The 15,421-nt window shown below is 43.0% G+C and overlaps 1 protein-coding gene and 1 long non-coding RNA gene across 3 annotated transcripts in view; one reads left to right on the top strand and one right to left on the bottom strand.

Moving 5' to 3' along the window:
• Positions 1 to 3,066: 3,066 nt before the first annotated feature.
• On the bottom strand, positions 3,067 to 4,375 carry LOC124299580 (uncharacterized). The gene is made up of 2 exons (XR_006907032.1): positions 4,300 to 4,375; positions 3,067 to 3,669 (listed from the first exon to the last, which is right to left on the bottom strand). It is a non-coding gene; the product is annotated as an uncharacterized LOC124299580 (long non-coding RNA).
• Positions 4,326 to 15,421, top strand: part of LOC124299575 (box A-binding factor-like) — a 60,344-nt gene continuing 49,248 nt past the window's right edge. For both annotated transcript variants that reach the window (XM_046752842.1, XM_046752841.1), the window contains exon 1: positions 4,326 to 4,451. In XM_046752842.1, the coding sequence (XP_046608798.1) occupies positions 4,394 to 4,451 (58 nt within the window). In that variant the 5' untranslated portion in view covers positions 4,326 to 4,393. The remainder of the gene's footprint in view (positions 4,452 to 15,421) is intronic.

The following is a 15,421-nucleotide window of genomic DNA, read 5'->3' as shown; positions in this document are numbered from 1 at the left end:
TCCCTGCGAATAGGCGAAACCGCAGGTACTTTGAGGATGGTGCTTAGCGGAAATTAAACTCGCGGTTATAGTTCAGACGGAGGTAAAACTCGTCGGAGGCTAACGAGGGCGGTGCTGGGACGGAGACGAGCTTCGGACTCATTTGCTTAATTGCATTTCACATGCTCGTATCTACGTAGGGTACGTACCTGTGGGGATGCGGATACCAGCCTCGTCGTGTCAAGTCTTGTGCAATACGGGTGCGCCGCTGGTTAATGACCGTGCGCCTATACCTATCGACTCTCCTCCAAATGTCACGTGATCGTATCTCGTCCCTTTTGATTCCAGATAGTGGTATCGAGGAAATTGGATCACCGCTGGTACCGGTGCGACGGAAACTCCAGACTTACGGAAGTCGTGAATTATGTGCGTTTTCTTGTTCCAATGAAAATTCACTCTATTTTTTACAACCATGGACGACCAACTTTTTCACGATTTGGCCAAATTAATCTATCGATCGATCCGTTCTCATTTATCCAAAATTTATTTTACGTTGTACAATTATGATAAATTGGAGTTTATGAGGGTAAGAAAGAGATTATGATGAAAAACCAGTTACTTCATCTGACGAAAATCCAACGAAGTAGACAGAATATCGTAAGATTCATTACGTTTCATTTCGTATCTGGATATTTTTTTTTTTATCATTAATAAATCCTGATTTAGGAGTCCCACGATCTTTGTCTTAAAGGTGACCGAGACTCAAAATCGAAACTTTTGAAACAGAGAGAACGAGAGGCACAAATGGAACTCCAACACAAAGAGCAGGTGGGCCACAACTTCTTCGTGCTTGGCATTCAATTGGTGGGCTACAACTTCATCGTGTTCGGCATTCACCTGAACGTTCAGGTGATTGGCGAACACGAAGAAGTTGTAGCCCACCTGCTTGATCAACTCCGCGGAGTTAAACCCGTAGAAGGGGCTGCCAAAAAAGAAGCAGAGCCTCAATCATGCAATGTAATTTTTTTGAAATTATTATATGAAATATGTTCTCTTCATAATGTATCTATTTCATGTAACTATTCGATTTTTTTAAACTTCGTATACCATGATATGAAGACTATATTTGGGAGTAACGAAAGGCTTACCATGATTTTCCTAGTCCGACTAAACAGAGCCGTTTTGGTCCAATCTGGGTCTTTTTCAACGTCACCTTCCAACAGGCTATCATCTGTGAATGGATAGTCTTCGAAATGTTCAGCATTTTGTGTTGGGTATTCTCCGTTTGATTGTTTCTTCTCCTTTTGAGATGAGGTATGAGGTATGGAAAAAAAACCATCAACCGAAGAATACCCGAACATATCAACCAAAACGTCAGGACCAAACCATCGAAATCTAAAACACTGCGACAATCATAGAAAAAGCGGAGGATTTCTATCTAAGGTCAGGCGCAATTTTATCAACTAAACGAAACACTATGAATAATTTTGTACATTTCTAATTCATGTTTTTACCTAAAGGACTAGACATATTAAAGAGCATCTCAATTAAATTTCCCAATCACGAATAACTTACATGTTTATTCTTCATTTTCTCCTTATTGAGCACTTATATTTTTATTTCAGTACAACTTACGGCGCTTAGCAAGCTCAAAGGTTAAAGGCAAGTAAATGAAACTATACGCTTTTTTACCCAAGCATTGTGTATTCAAAATTATCTCTTCGTAATTCAGGTACTTCAACAAATTTTCAAGTAGTCAACTAAGCTTGAAATTATAGTTATGTTTAAAGTAGCTTTATAATACACAATGTTATGACTTGATTCCACAACTATTGATGTATTTTTTCGTCCTCAGTAGATCTTGCATCTCTTTCGATTCTAACAAATAGAGTTGCTTTGGCCTTTATCTTGCGATAACTGAATACTTGTGACAGTGTTTAGTTCAAAATTCCCTTGTAGTAACATCCCATTGTTATACCCTCAGAACAGCGCCGAATCATCGGCAACCCAGCCAACCTCAGTATCACAGTTGTCCAAAGCTCCGCCAGATAGCGCAACAAGTTGGTTCAAACCACGGTCTTACATCCAGCGGTTCAAACACTAGCGCCAATTTCTTCCCGACTGGTGGCGCTTTCACGAATTATTTTTACCGCAAGCCGGGCAGTGGGATCAGTTCAAATTGCGAGGTAAAAAAAACTTTCGTAAACCTCCGAAGAAATTATACGCAGATTCATTTTATGGTTATTAACGATCGACCGCATCGCATTTCCCGTACCATTAAATTTCCTTGATAATCGAGAATCGCGACGCAAGCTTACTTACCGCCAGTGTGTATCGACGAATATGTATACACCTGTAGGTTTGCGATGTGAAACGATTTGTAGCAAGAATTATTACCCAGCTAACGAGAGCCGCGGCGTTCCTGGTCGACGCAGAAGGAGATGAATTACACGTTCAGGCATCAGGCGTTGCTGGGCTTTGCACCGGACTGATGCAGTCACTCTTTGCCGGTCTGTTATTGCTATGGATCGAGAATATTAAACTTCCGGCACTTGTGTTTTGCTCCCGAGAGACGCGCGGGTCAAGGATACGCGCACGCTGGGGCTGAACGTGTTTTCAGAAAGATGATATATACTCCAGGTACGCGAGAGGAGTTCGATACTTTAAACAGGAAGTTGTGCCAACTAATTTTCCAATCTTGTTTCAAGATATTGACTCACTAATTTCGAGACGCAACGATAGAAAAATTTCAGAACAATGGGGGAGCGGATCGTGAATAATTACACACAACTTTGATACTGCAGGGTAGATTTATTTCAATAAAAAATTACAATCGTACGGTGATTGTTTGATTAAAAAATTTCATTTCTTTCGTAATGGAACATCGTGAAAGAATTGAGGAAAATTTTTTTTGGCGTTCGAATTTTTGTCATAAGAAGAATCGAGTTCGCGGATGTCAATTCTGAACGTAATTTAATTTGCTGTTAAAATAATAAAAGCAACAACAACAACAACAATATTAATAATACTAATAATAATAATAGTAAGATGAGATATTTGCGTCTAGATGCTTTTTATATAATAATAATAATAATAATAATAATAAGTACATGGTACCGACATAGCTACAAACGCGTTCCTCGTCTCGTAACGAGAAGAAATTACAGACGAGCGTTACGGGAGTTCGTGTTATACATTCTCAAGTATAGTAGTCATGTCACTCACACATGTATTCGTCATTACGAAATATAGTCAGTATGTAGTGTATCCGGCTTAATATGTTTTAAACAGACGAAGAAAAAGAATACATAACATAAGCTCCCACAATTTATAGCAGATAATAATATGATTTTTATTTCACACTCAGCAGTATAGTTTATTACTTACGGTATGTGTAACATACATGTATGTGAAATAAAGTCCGACGGAGATTATGCTTGTGGAATAATAATCCTCAACATTAGATGAAGAAAAAAAATAATACTAAACAAACCGAGAAATAAAATAAAATAAAGACCAAAATTGGCCAATTTAGCGATGACAGAAACGATGCATGAAAAAAACAAGATCACTCTCTTGAACGTTGGGTCCATTTTAAAAATTTTAGCGGCGTTTTCTTCCAATTGCGAGATATTCATCGTGGCTGATTACTACACCGACCGTGTTCTGTTCCAGTATACCGTTAAATACCTGGATGATGTAAAAAAAAAAAAAAAAAAACGAAACGTTGAAACGATTATTGGGTCAAATCGACGATTGACAGAGTGGAGAAAAAAATATCCCGAGAGCGGTTTTTGAACGGTTATCAAAACGGAGACTATGGAGCGATATTTGTGGTCAATTTAGAACTCGAACGTGTGGTTGTGTTAGATTGACAACGAAAAATACTGTATAAAAGTCTACACCGCATTTTTTTTTTTTTTTACAGTACATTGCGGCCTTATCGAGGCTCGAAAATACAAGGGGTGATGGACCCTGGTAATAGTAAGGAGAAGAAGAAGTTGTGAGTAGCCGGTCGAAGAAGAGAGGCGGCCCGGGTTGACCGACGCGACCTGGAGGGGGCCCGGGGCCGATAACAGCGTACGTTTTTCCCTCGGTTAAAGGCGAAAGCCGCGACTCCCACCAGAGAGCCAGCGGCCAGGCCGCGCCGCTTTTCTCGCCCCGCACCTCGCCGCAGCGAGGCTTTCAGCCACGGCTTGACCGCGGCGTTGCCTCGCAAGTCGGACTCTATAGCATCAGCGCAGCTCTGGGTCGCGGATCGCGTGCGACACCCGCGAGTTCTCTTATATATATACACAATATAAATCGTAAATTACGAACGGATAATATTCTTCGGCGAAAGGTCGAGGCGGGAGATTTTTGTGCACGTTTTTTATTGTTCCGGTCAGCGAAGGCCGCAAACTCGAGGCAGCCGATGGCCAAGCAGGAGGGCGAACAATTCCAGCATCCGGCTCCGGCTCACAATCAGCCAGGTGAGTCCGATCAGATAATTTCACACCGTTCCGCAACTCGCCTCTTATGCACGCCGGCTCGGCCCGCACTGCGGCACGTCGCACAACCGCTGGGGATGTATATACGATGCTCTCCTCCCGGTATCAGAACTGATAAACTCACCCGTTGCTCGATAACGAGTAACTCCGACCCCCCCTCCCCGAGACTCTACGTGCATCGCAATTTTTTCCGCGATCCCGATACCTTTTCACCTTCCGCATGCGTTTTCATCTTGCGTCGTTACCAGTTTTGTGTGTTTAGTTTTTCCGCCGAGATAATTGCCCCGACGATAGCGAGTATTTCAAAGCTCGTTTCTTCAGCGAGAGAGTTTAGAGAGTTACGCCGCCTGGCGGCAACTTTACGAACTGCGTCGGTCGCCCTGGGAGTTTTGAATCGCACAGAGTTTTATCGCGAGTACTTTGAATAGAACCGTGAATCTGGTATTACGTTCGCGACAGATTCTTCGAGAAACTCAACAGGGACACGGACTTTAGCGTGCCGGACATGTTCGCCAATCGGCAAATGGTAAACGGATATCGAACTGCCAATGTAGATCGCGAACTTCAATCACACGGGGCATTAAATTTATCGACGACCGGATTGCTGGTGGTGCATACCTCGGGTACAGAAGCGAGGAAAACAATCAGGCGATTGGAGCCGGGAGTACTTTTGCATCCCATTGAATAAATCACGGCAGGACATCGAGATGTTTGGATTGGAAACCAATTGGATCCTTGGCGAAACTTGTATAACACACGTGAACAACGCGAGCACAATGAAGTGTAAAGTAGCTTCGAGGTGAGGCGGATTCCGCACAACGAGTGCGCTCGAAGGTCGAGGAACATGGTATATAAATATATTCAACCAAAGGAAGTTAACGTTTCGCAGATCGTGCGGTCAGGGCAGGAGCCTTGAGAACACGTTGGTTTGTTTCTCGGTAGTTCGAAGCCGTTGCACAGGACATTAGCGCGGCTGAAAGCCACTTGCTGAAACAATCCCAAGGAAATAAAAGGCCCGGTCTGCCAATTACACGACATGCAATTATGCATTCGCAGCTCTTACTTGACACTCGAAGCAACGATCCTCGATAATCGAAATCGCCGATCTTTCCCTCGGGATCGGTTTTGCAGAGTGACGTTATGCCAACGGACGTAGCCAACCGCTTCCGGTGGCCGCATGGCGGGAACGCGTCAGACTTTCTCACCACGGTTTGCTTCCTTCACTGAGCGGCTCCTCGCCATTTGTAACGTTTGATTTCTTTCTCTTTTTATAAATTCTGTAAAAAGTGCGTCAGGATAAGCAATACTCGGCTCGGGATAAGACCGCCAATGGATCGGACCGTAACCTCGCCCTGGCTCTCTGTCTCTGTCGATTTTCTCAATTCTCTTCGCTTTGGCTGCACGGTTACGTTTAGCGGTCCGATTACTATTACGGCTTATCGGGAGACACGCGTCGCAACATATGGGACTGGTTATCCCGCTATCATTTGAGGTCGATGACGTAGCCGCGGACGAGCTCTCAGAGAACTGATCAAACGCAGCTCAACCGAGGAATTATCGTGGCCACTCATTTCTAATATCGCCGTCCAACTCGTAATTATCTTTTCAGCGTCCCGCTGCTTACCGACATTGAAGAAACCTGCACTTGCGACCATTTCCCCACGTCATCCGCCAGTGACGTCACGCGCCACTGCCGTATCCCTGCTTTGCTAATGTGCACTCCGGAAAGTGGCGGGAGTTTCGAATCTCAGTCGGATATTCGATGCTGGGAAATCAAAAAGGTGTTTTCGGAGCTCGTTTCGAGGGTAGCCTTTCCGTTGAGCCGCGCGATATGTCGCAGCTCGTTGAGCCAGTTTCGTTATCGGAAAGAGCGCTTTACGCGTACGGCGCAGTGAAGCAAGTACAGGAAAATGAGGTAGGTACGAAGCCTCGCGGTAGCGTTATTGTGTATGGTTATTAAGGAGGCGGGCATTATAATTAGGTCGGAGTAAAAACACCGCAAGTGTGTCGTTGGTCGTGCGGAGGTGTAGGTGAACACACGCCGCGTAAGTTAAGGCCGCGAGACGCTACGTTGTGCGGACAGCAACTGCCGGACATAGGCAAGCAACAAATGACCACGCAGCGTGGTTATAACTACGTGTGTGCGTATTATATGTTTTCTTAGTTAAAAGCGCTGTACACACAGCGTAATAATGCAAGTAAAAGTTGGGGCGGAGGGCACGGGGCTCTTGTGACTCAGTACGCCGAAGGTTCACGAGTCCAACTTTGCTCTGAGTTGCTTGTTTGACTGCGCGTTGCACCCAAGTTGCAATTACATGCGATGTTAAGGACACGTCGGGCGCACAGTCCACTCGTTCACAAATTGTTCATCAATAACAATATACCGTCTAATCGGACCTTTGAAGACTTAAATCTAACTTGAGTTTCGTGAAATTCATTAGCAGGAATCTTTCCCCAACCTCGAAATCGAAAACCTGAAAACCCCAGTTCAAATATAGACATAGTTTAGTTGTTTGTAACTTTACGGTTCCGGCATTGGAATTAAAATCAACAATTTGTTTAACAATTTTATTTGTTCGGACACGTTTTCGTTCGGACTGTACAACCGATACATGTCTTTGCAAGATCGAGGTGACGAGCTATCGGTATTAAAATTTCAATAACAACGCGAAACCGATAGTCTGCATGCCGAGTAAAATGTTTACTTGGATACATAATTTACATTGTTAACTGGGTATATTTTTCCTCAACTTATGCAGCGCTCTGCTAGCGAGGTAGTAAACGAATCTGTATACTTCGAGAATGACCAAAAACAACGGATTTTCTATTAAATCGATTATTTTTTCCCGATTAATCGAGCATCATATATTATTTCACAAACTCGATCAATCGACCGACTCGATTATTTTTGCTCACAGTCGGTTTTTGTTTTTTACCACCACGAACGACGTAATACAATATTAATTTATGTGATTAAAGTATCAATCATTATCATTGTCTTAGTTATTAAGTTCCTGTTTGGTGCAACAAGTGAAAGACGGATGAATATTTTCACCTGAAATTTAAAAATACTTTGAACGAAACTATAAATTATCAAAAAACTTTACCTCTGTCAAGACTACGTAATGAAATTCACGATTAATCGATTAATTTTTATCGGTTCAATCGGGCCGTGTTCGATTATTTTTTGGACTCGATTGATCAACGCATCGATTATTTTTAGCTCCGGTAACGGCCATCGCTATAATTCAGTTTCAATTCGGAATTCATAAATCGGGTGCGCAACGCGAAGCGTATCGAAACCGCGTCGATTTCCTTCAATCCCATGCTTGCAGGCATTATGGGTTGGTAAAACTACGCCTCAGCATTGAGTATACGTTTGACTCGTTGCAGCCTAGAACGAGAACCGATCCCTGCTATATGAGCAAAGTTATTACACGTCGAGATCTCGCCGCAGCCGTAAATTCGTTCCTCCGATCGTTGCGTGCATAATAATTACATCACAGAACCGTTTGTGTTTCGATCATTTATTTTTTCTCTGCATCAAATCGTACAGCGAAACTAACGACGCGTGCGTACTAAATGTCCAATTCGTTATGAAAGAAGAAAAAATAAAATTTTTCTACATTTCGATGAAGGGAAAAATGAATGCCGTGAATTGAATTATTGAAAATTTTGTATCGTTGCGGCGCGACTTTCCTACTGTGTAAGTAACCGTTGCATAAGAGCTGTGCAGGAATTTATAGCCAGTGTTTTTTAGATTCTCAGCAACGCCGCAAACGTTGGTATCGAGCTTAGTGAAATTAACACAGTTCATAAGAATAAATACAATAAAGGAAAGAGAATAGAGTCGTAAGAAAGTTGAATGTATGATTGACCGCAATTACGGAAGCCACTATTTCTGTATATGACAATACGATGTGTGTAAAAATAATCCTATCCTGGACTGGATCATCCGAAATGAAAATAATAAGAAGGATTTAGTTAATGTAAGTTAATTATCTGGTCTTGAATCAATGGAATAAGCTAAATATTGGTTTTTAACACAACGACGGCATCACAAAACTCTGACCAGGTATAATCCCTCAAATAATCTGCAATAATTCCGCAATTCCGCTGCTCAAAAATTCTGCAATTCTGCACGTGATAAATATTTGAGGAAACGTGAATCGGAGAGTGAGAAATGGAAACGAAGCCGCTAACTCTTTGCGCCTGCATCGTGCCGGAGGCCATGACGGAATATTCATGCGACGCGTATATAGATATATTGTTAATGGGGCAGGCTATCTCCCCCTCGTTCCCGGCTCTGAATCAGGTTGGGGCATCGTTCGTAAATCAGGTTTCAGCGAGGGCGGACCCTGGCATCTCGCCTGTCGAATCAGGAGCACAAACACAGGCTGGATATTCTGGTTTTTACGCTAACGATCCGGTCGAGCGATCCTCCGTACGAACCGCTTTACTTTCTCCTCCTCCTCACGTTTTCCTCTCGTTTGGCAAGACTCGAGAGCGATATTTGGGAATTCTTGTTTTTTCGGACTAAGAAAGAAAAAAAAAAAAAAAAAAGAACAATCGTTGAGCTGTAATTTTTCCGGCTAGAAACGGGAGTTCAAACTCTCGTGAGGTATAAATTCCTTCCAAGAACGTCGTTCGACTAAAACGGTGAAACGTTTTAGCGTATTCCATGTCACCCGGTCTACTTTAGCTCTCATAACTTTTTGTTTTCGTCTTACATTTTCCCCGCATTTCTGGGAAACGGTGTACGTATAACCGTATACGTTTATCTAAATTGTGCTTCTGCATCGGTGTGCGAAGCACACGCATCACGGATCCACACGGACGCGACGTCGCGCGCGTTATCTCTCCTCTGTCAGAAGTCAGGTTTTCAAATGCCGTCGCTCCGATGGTTCGTAAATAAACAACAGCCACGGACACGCGTATTCAGAAATGGAACTTGGAAATTGCTGGGTCTAAGCGTTTTTCACCCACGCTTATTTGTATCGTACAACGCGTTGCTCGATACCTTCGCAGATGAGCCTTTCGCATTGCCGCACTTTGAGTATAGGGTGCGTTTGCATTTTTTCTCCCTGCTTGATTATTATTTTCTACGGACAAATTGGAGGGAAACCTTCTCTTCTCGCCTCGTACTTGTCGGTTTATACCCCGCATGTTTGGCCACGCTCGATGTGGATACAAGGCTCAAAAGCGTACAGATAACTCCGGAATGGTCAACAACAGTTCCTGCGTCCCGACATGTATCCTCCTCAATCCTCATCTCTGTACACACGACTGGCGTCCGATTGCAAAAAGTAACAAGAAAATTAAAGAGTCTCGGGGTTCAAATTTTGATTTCTTCTACGTAACTGATATATGAAAAAACAGTTTTATCAGATAAAGTTTGTTTTTGTAGAAACTAGAACGATGTTTCGGATTTTAAGGAAAATTATCTATTTTCTCAAACATTTATTGTAAATAACAACTAAACAAACTTCAGTTTTGCATTCATATAACTTTTATTAAAAAATAATAACCCGCCGCTGACAACGTTAATAACGAGAACGTCCATCACGTCTTGGTGACAACGTTTTCCATTTTTTTCCGAATAAGCACCCTGCATATCAGCTATCAAGCAAAAACAGACTTTATAAGTAATAAATAACGGGTTTGGTTACTATTCTATAGATAATATGTGTTTTAAACGTTGCGATGACTTCTGTTATAACATCGATGTGTCCTGCATCCTACATCCGTTATACGGGTATAAAAATAACTACGATTAACGAAAAAAACGTCACGATTTCGGTGAGACGTTTCATTTTCACTTGCAATTAGCTCAGACTTTGAAGCATTACACGATGCAGGCACAAGTTTACCGATCATTACTCCCACCGCGCTGCATTGTGCTGTAGAAGAGGAAAGAAGCGGAAGCGTGGAACAAACCGCACGTACACTCGGAACGAACGAAGCCAAGGAACGAAGCTGCGGTGGAAGAAGTGGAAGGAAGAAGAATGAGGGAGAAAAATCTAGCGGAAACAATACCTACTCGCCGGCAGCGCTCGACTCTCGCAATTGCATTTCTCTGCTTGTGAATTGTCCTGCTATGCACACGTGCATAAAAGCTACGGGGATTTCACGGGGAAGGCGGTCGCGTTGCTCAAACTCGGCGAATAACTGTTTCAACTTCCCGAGTAGCCGTTGTCAGAAGTCCGGAAATTTACCCCTCGAAAAACAACAGCTCCGAAGTGAAAAGTGTAGAACTCGTCGGATTCGCTCTGTATCCGATGAAAGCGATCGAGAAGTTTCAATTCTATTGGATCCATTCTCGTTTCTGGCATAAATGTAGCGAAAATGTTCGATTGGCTGCCCGAAGTACGAATTCAACATTTCGGACACTGATTTCTACACGGTGTCACTAGAACCGTGTACGAGGTGTGTTGAAAAAATAAGGGGAATTTTCGTTTATGTGGTAAGAATTTTATTGATTCGTCGACGACAATGTTAACCCCTTAGATAGATTTTTCCAATCCCTGACCCACTTCCGGAACGCGTTCTTTCGGAGAGCTTTTAGCTCTTTCAGCCATGCCTTTTTAACCTCATCCATGCTTGCGAAACGACGGTCCTTTTGAGGTTCTCTTTATTTTTGGGAACAAAAGAAAGTCACACGAATCGATGCCGGGCGAATATGGAGGCTGATGCGTCGTTACAGTGTTGTTTTTGGCAAAAAAAATCACGAACGAGGGATGAAATTCTTGTAGTAAAATTTAATAAAAATTCTCTGATTCATTTTCGAAATCGCAAACTCTTTTTGACAGCTGGCAATAGACTAAACATCCAACACGACTAAGGCGGTACGGGAACTTTACAGAAATGTTTACCAACACAACAACGAAAAAATCGCGCTAATCGGACTAACGCGACACGCAAAGTTACAAAATTTCCGTTATTTTTTCAACACACCTCGTATACGATAGTTCCAACAGCATAGTTACAGAGGGCACTTTTTTCTTAAACGGCGCGAACTCTGCGCGGTAAGATGACGAAGAAGCCGATCGTTCGATCCATCTTCGAGGGATCGTGAACCGTGCCTAAAGCAAATGTTTGAGGTGAGCCATCGGTAACGGTGACAAACAAAAATACATATTCCGGGTTCGATAGTCCAGAACCTCGGCCAGACTGGCGTCGAAACGCGCACTCTATTGGGGAGTAGGTCGGAATTTCTGACTCTCCGAATTTCCACCAACTTCACGTCACACCGGTCACTGCACGGGAAACGTTTCCCCCTTTTCATTCCGTGGTCGAAAATGGAGCGGCGACGAACCCGAGACCGAGTTCTCACCGTCTCACTTTGTCCACTTGGCCAAAGGACCCCTCAAGCCGGAGGCTGATCCAGTCGAAGGAGCGACTCGAGGATCACACGGGTGATCGAAAGAGGAGAGCGTGCCTCGAGTAAAACTTCTTTAAACGGCGATCGCGGGCTACTGAGGCAAGCCAGTAAGTCGGCTGGCACTCCTCCCCGGTATACTGATTTCATGAAATATGCAGTGATAATGCCTCACCAACACACGCCACGGCCAGATAGTGGAAACGCACGATATCTCCCGTAGTAAGCGTGTACGTACGGGTTTTCTATCTTGGTTATGTGCCCCGGCTGCATGCACAATCGCGCGAATGACTGCTCGGTGTGCGTTTATAAACCGGGGAACCGATACCCCTTATCTTCCATCCGCGATACCGAATGCCAAACTGCCGGCCGAGGAACTGCTTCCAATTCACTTCGGGATCCTCCACGTGCGATTCTCCTCATCGGCCGAACTCGGCTGCTTTATTCCAACGACGCGTATCTTTGGAGAAAGTCTTTATTTCGCTACTTTGGGGATTACGGGAAACTTACTAAACCGTTAATGCAGCATCAACGAACTGAGATTATGCTGATTTAAAATAATCATTTTTCTTTCAACGTTTCCATACGTTAACGTTACTAACTTCAGCCTCGATTCTCCTCTCGATTTTCTACATTTGTATGACGAAATTTTCAAACTGTATTAATTATACACTCACCAAAGAATCAGAGTTTTCTTTTTCAACGAACCTGGATGGTTTTTTTTTTTTTTTGCTTGGTTAACCGTTTCAACGATGAATGTCAACGTAACGACTTTTTCAACAAATTCTTCATCGAATGAACTCGTTTTTTGATCGGTAGAGAAACCGAATGTCGACAAATTCTAGCTCCTGCGTAGAAAGAAATGTAATTTAAATTCTACATTTCCTGCGGTAAATATGTGTACAGCACTTTTTTGGAGTTTAACGTACGGCAATTGTGACAAGATTAACAAATCCGATAATAAAAGATAGAACACCACTACAGAGAGTTACGATACGCTTTATATTGATCTATCACAACTGATGTAGATTTGACTCCAAAAAAGTGCTGTCCGTACACATACTCGTCATGACAGTTGTGGAATCTACATTGCCAAGAGGGATTTTTTCGCAGAAGTCTCGGAAAAGATCGTTCGGTTCCAGTGCGGATCAATTTAGAATCTGACACCGAGAGGGAGGGGAAGGGAAGGGAGAAAAAGGTCGAAACAAGGGGAGGGAAAATGACACTGGAAGAGATCGTATGTCGAATTGTAAAATACGAGGAAGACTAACCGTACTCGTAAGAATTGGATGACGACGCGGCGACGCGGAGGTGGAGGTTGACGCTTGAGTTCCGGAGCGAGAGACGTCGTCACGTCGTGGTTGTTTAAACAATATTATTACGCGCTGACGACGAGGAGCGTGGGTGGGTGTGCGTCTCCTATTAACGAATGCCAAGGTGCTATCTCGGAAGATAATGATACGCGTATCCCCCGCCATGGCGGTGCGATAAAATTCGATACCCAACAACACGCTCTCCGCGCGCTCCTCTTTTGCTCCCTTTTGCATCCTTTCTCCGTCTCTCTTTCTTTATTTCAATGCCTTGTTACGCGCCCAATAAAACGAGACTTGGAACGCGATACTACGCTGCGGAATGCGGCTGTTTTTATTCGGAAGTCGGAAAAGCTAAACGTACGAGTTGAGTCCAACGAATAATTTTATAAGCAGGATGATTTTTTTAGGGTCCAGACGAACGGAGGTCGCGATTGAAATTACGGATAATGCTGACATCGAAAACTAAAGTCACTTGGAACATAATAAACATGAAACACGAACAGAGACTGGCTTCTGCATTAGAAGATTAATTGCAATTAGACACAAGTGCCTTGGTGAGCCCGCATCGAATAATTTACAAAATTGAAGCGCGATACGCACTTGGCCTAGATTTTTGAGTCAGAGCTGAAAGTCATCGCTGAGCGAGGAACGTGCGAAAAAAAGTATGAATGAAGAAGTGAGCGAAGGAAAAAGAAGGCGAACGAGATAGCCAATCAAACGGTTTGCGCCAACGTATCTTCGACGCGTGTGTAAAGTACGTGCTACGTGGATTACACAGGGACAGATGCAAGCGTCACAACCGTGCGTGTGTGACTATAGCCAAGCATAGTAAGCGATCGGCGATAGGGTAATCTTTGTGGCGAAAGATTAGCCAAGGTCGGAGAGATAAACCGACACCATTGTTACGCGTTACCTCTCTCTTCAGCTTTTCCTTTTCCAATCCCTACCATGTCGCTGGTGGAAATGAATTTGGAAATCTGGTTTCAATCGTTTGTTGTACTGTAGGGTTGATGTGCCGAATGTGAGAATCTTGGATCATTTAGAATTTCGATATTTCAGATTTTTCAATTTTCTTATATTCGCACTTTCGGAACTTTGAGCGTCGAGTTTCGGACCATACGAAACTTGGTGTTTCTTCAAAGTTTGATTTCTTTGCTCCGTTTCACAGCCAAAAAATTGGGAATTTGGCGCTTTCGAAACTTTTGAAATTCGGAATTTGAACCCCGCCCCTAACAATTCACCATTCCCTCGGTAATCTTCGATATCGAATATTATACCTCCATCACAAAACTGTACAACGCTGTATAAAATTCGCTCCAAAATTCATCTCCTGGACATTCACGTGTCCAACCCAATTAAACGAACGCATAATAAAATGAAGGGATAAAAAATGTGAGAAACGATAGCTGAAATTCGTTATCGTCCGACAGGGCTGCAGGCTTGTTCCGTTCCGAGGCGGTGACGAAAAAACGGAGCAAACATTCAGACACGCGGTGAATGCGGAGCAATATTACAACGAGCCGCGGCAAGAGTGGCGGGCGACGACAGCTGGAACCCCCGTGAATTGATAAGGGAAAACGGTCGTTGGGCGTCACTGAACGGAAACCACGGAGCTGAGGACCAAGTCGCCTGCACGCTCCATGCGGGCTCCTATCAGCACTGACCAGCTCTCTCTCTTTCCTTTCCCGGTGAGAGTCGACTCGCCTTTTGAAAACCTCGAATTTCCAATTTTCGAGGGAAAACAGGGCTCGGCTAACGAACAATAAGCTCATTAGGGTGCTTCATTTTTAGGCGATATTTTTTTTTTGTTTGTGCTACCTGAAAATCTGATACTTTATACAAAATAAAAAATTATGCCGCCGGGTAAAAGGCTTAAAGTGCAATAGCGGCTTAGCTCATTTAAAAATTCAATTTCCTATTTAAATAACACGGAAAATTTTTTTTTTTCGGTTTCAACTTGATTTTTCGACGTGAAAAAATTTTTTTTGGAAAAAACGCGTGTATAGCTTTTGTATGGCATAAAATTTGCTACAAAAAGTTCCTCTGCGTAAATCCCCCCCGACCAACATCTTTTGAGTTATAGAGCTGCGAAGATGAATGTTTATTATATTTCACATCAAATCATTTCTAAATCTAGATTTATTATTTTTACATCAAATAATAATTTACTATAGACAATAAAACGATTTTCTCGAGTCATTATATAATTCAGGTTTCTAATTTAAAAAATTATTTTTGAATAAAATAGAAAAAAATAATTT

This window comes from Neodiprion virginianus, chromosome 3 (genome assembly GCF_021901495.1).
Source record: "Neodiprion virginianus isolate iyNeoVirg1 chromosome 3, iyNeoVirg1.1, whole genome shotgun sequence".
NCBI lineage: Eukaryota > Metazoa > Arthropoda > Insecta > Hymenoptera > Diprionidae > Neodiprion > Neodiprion virginianus.
This window is presented reverse-complemented; position numbering and strand designations above follow the sequence as displayed.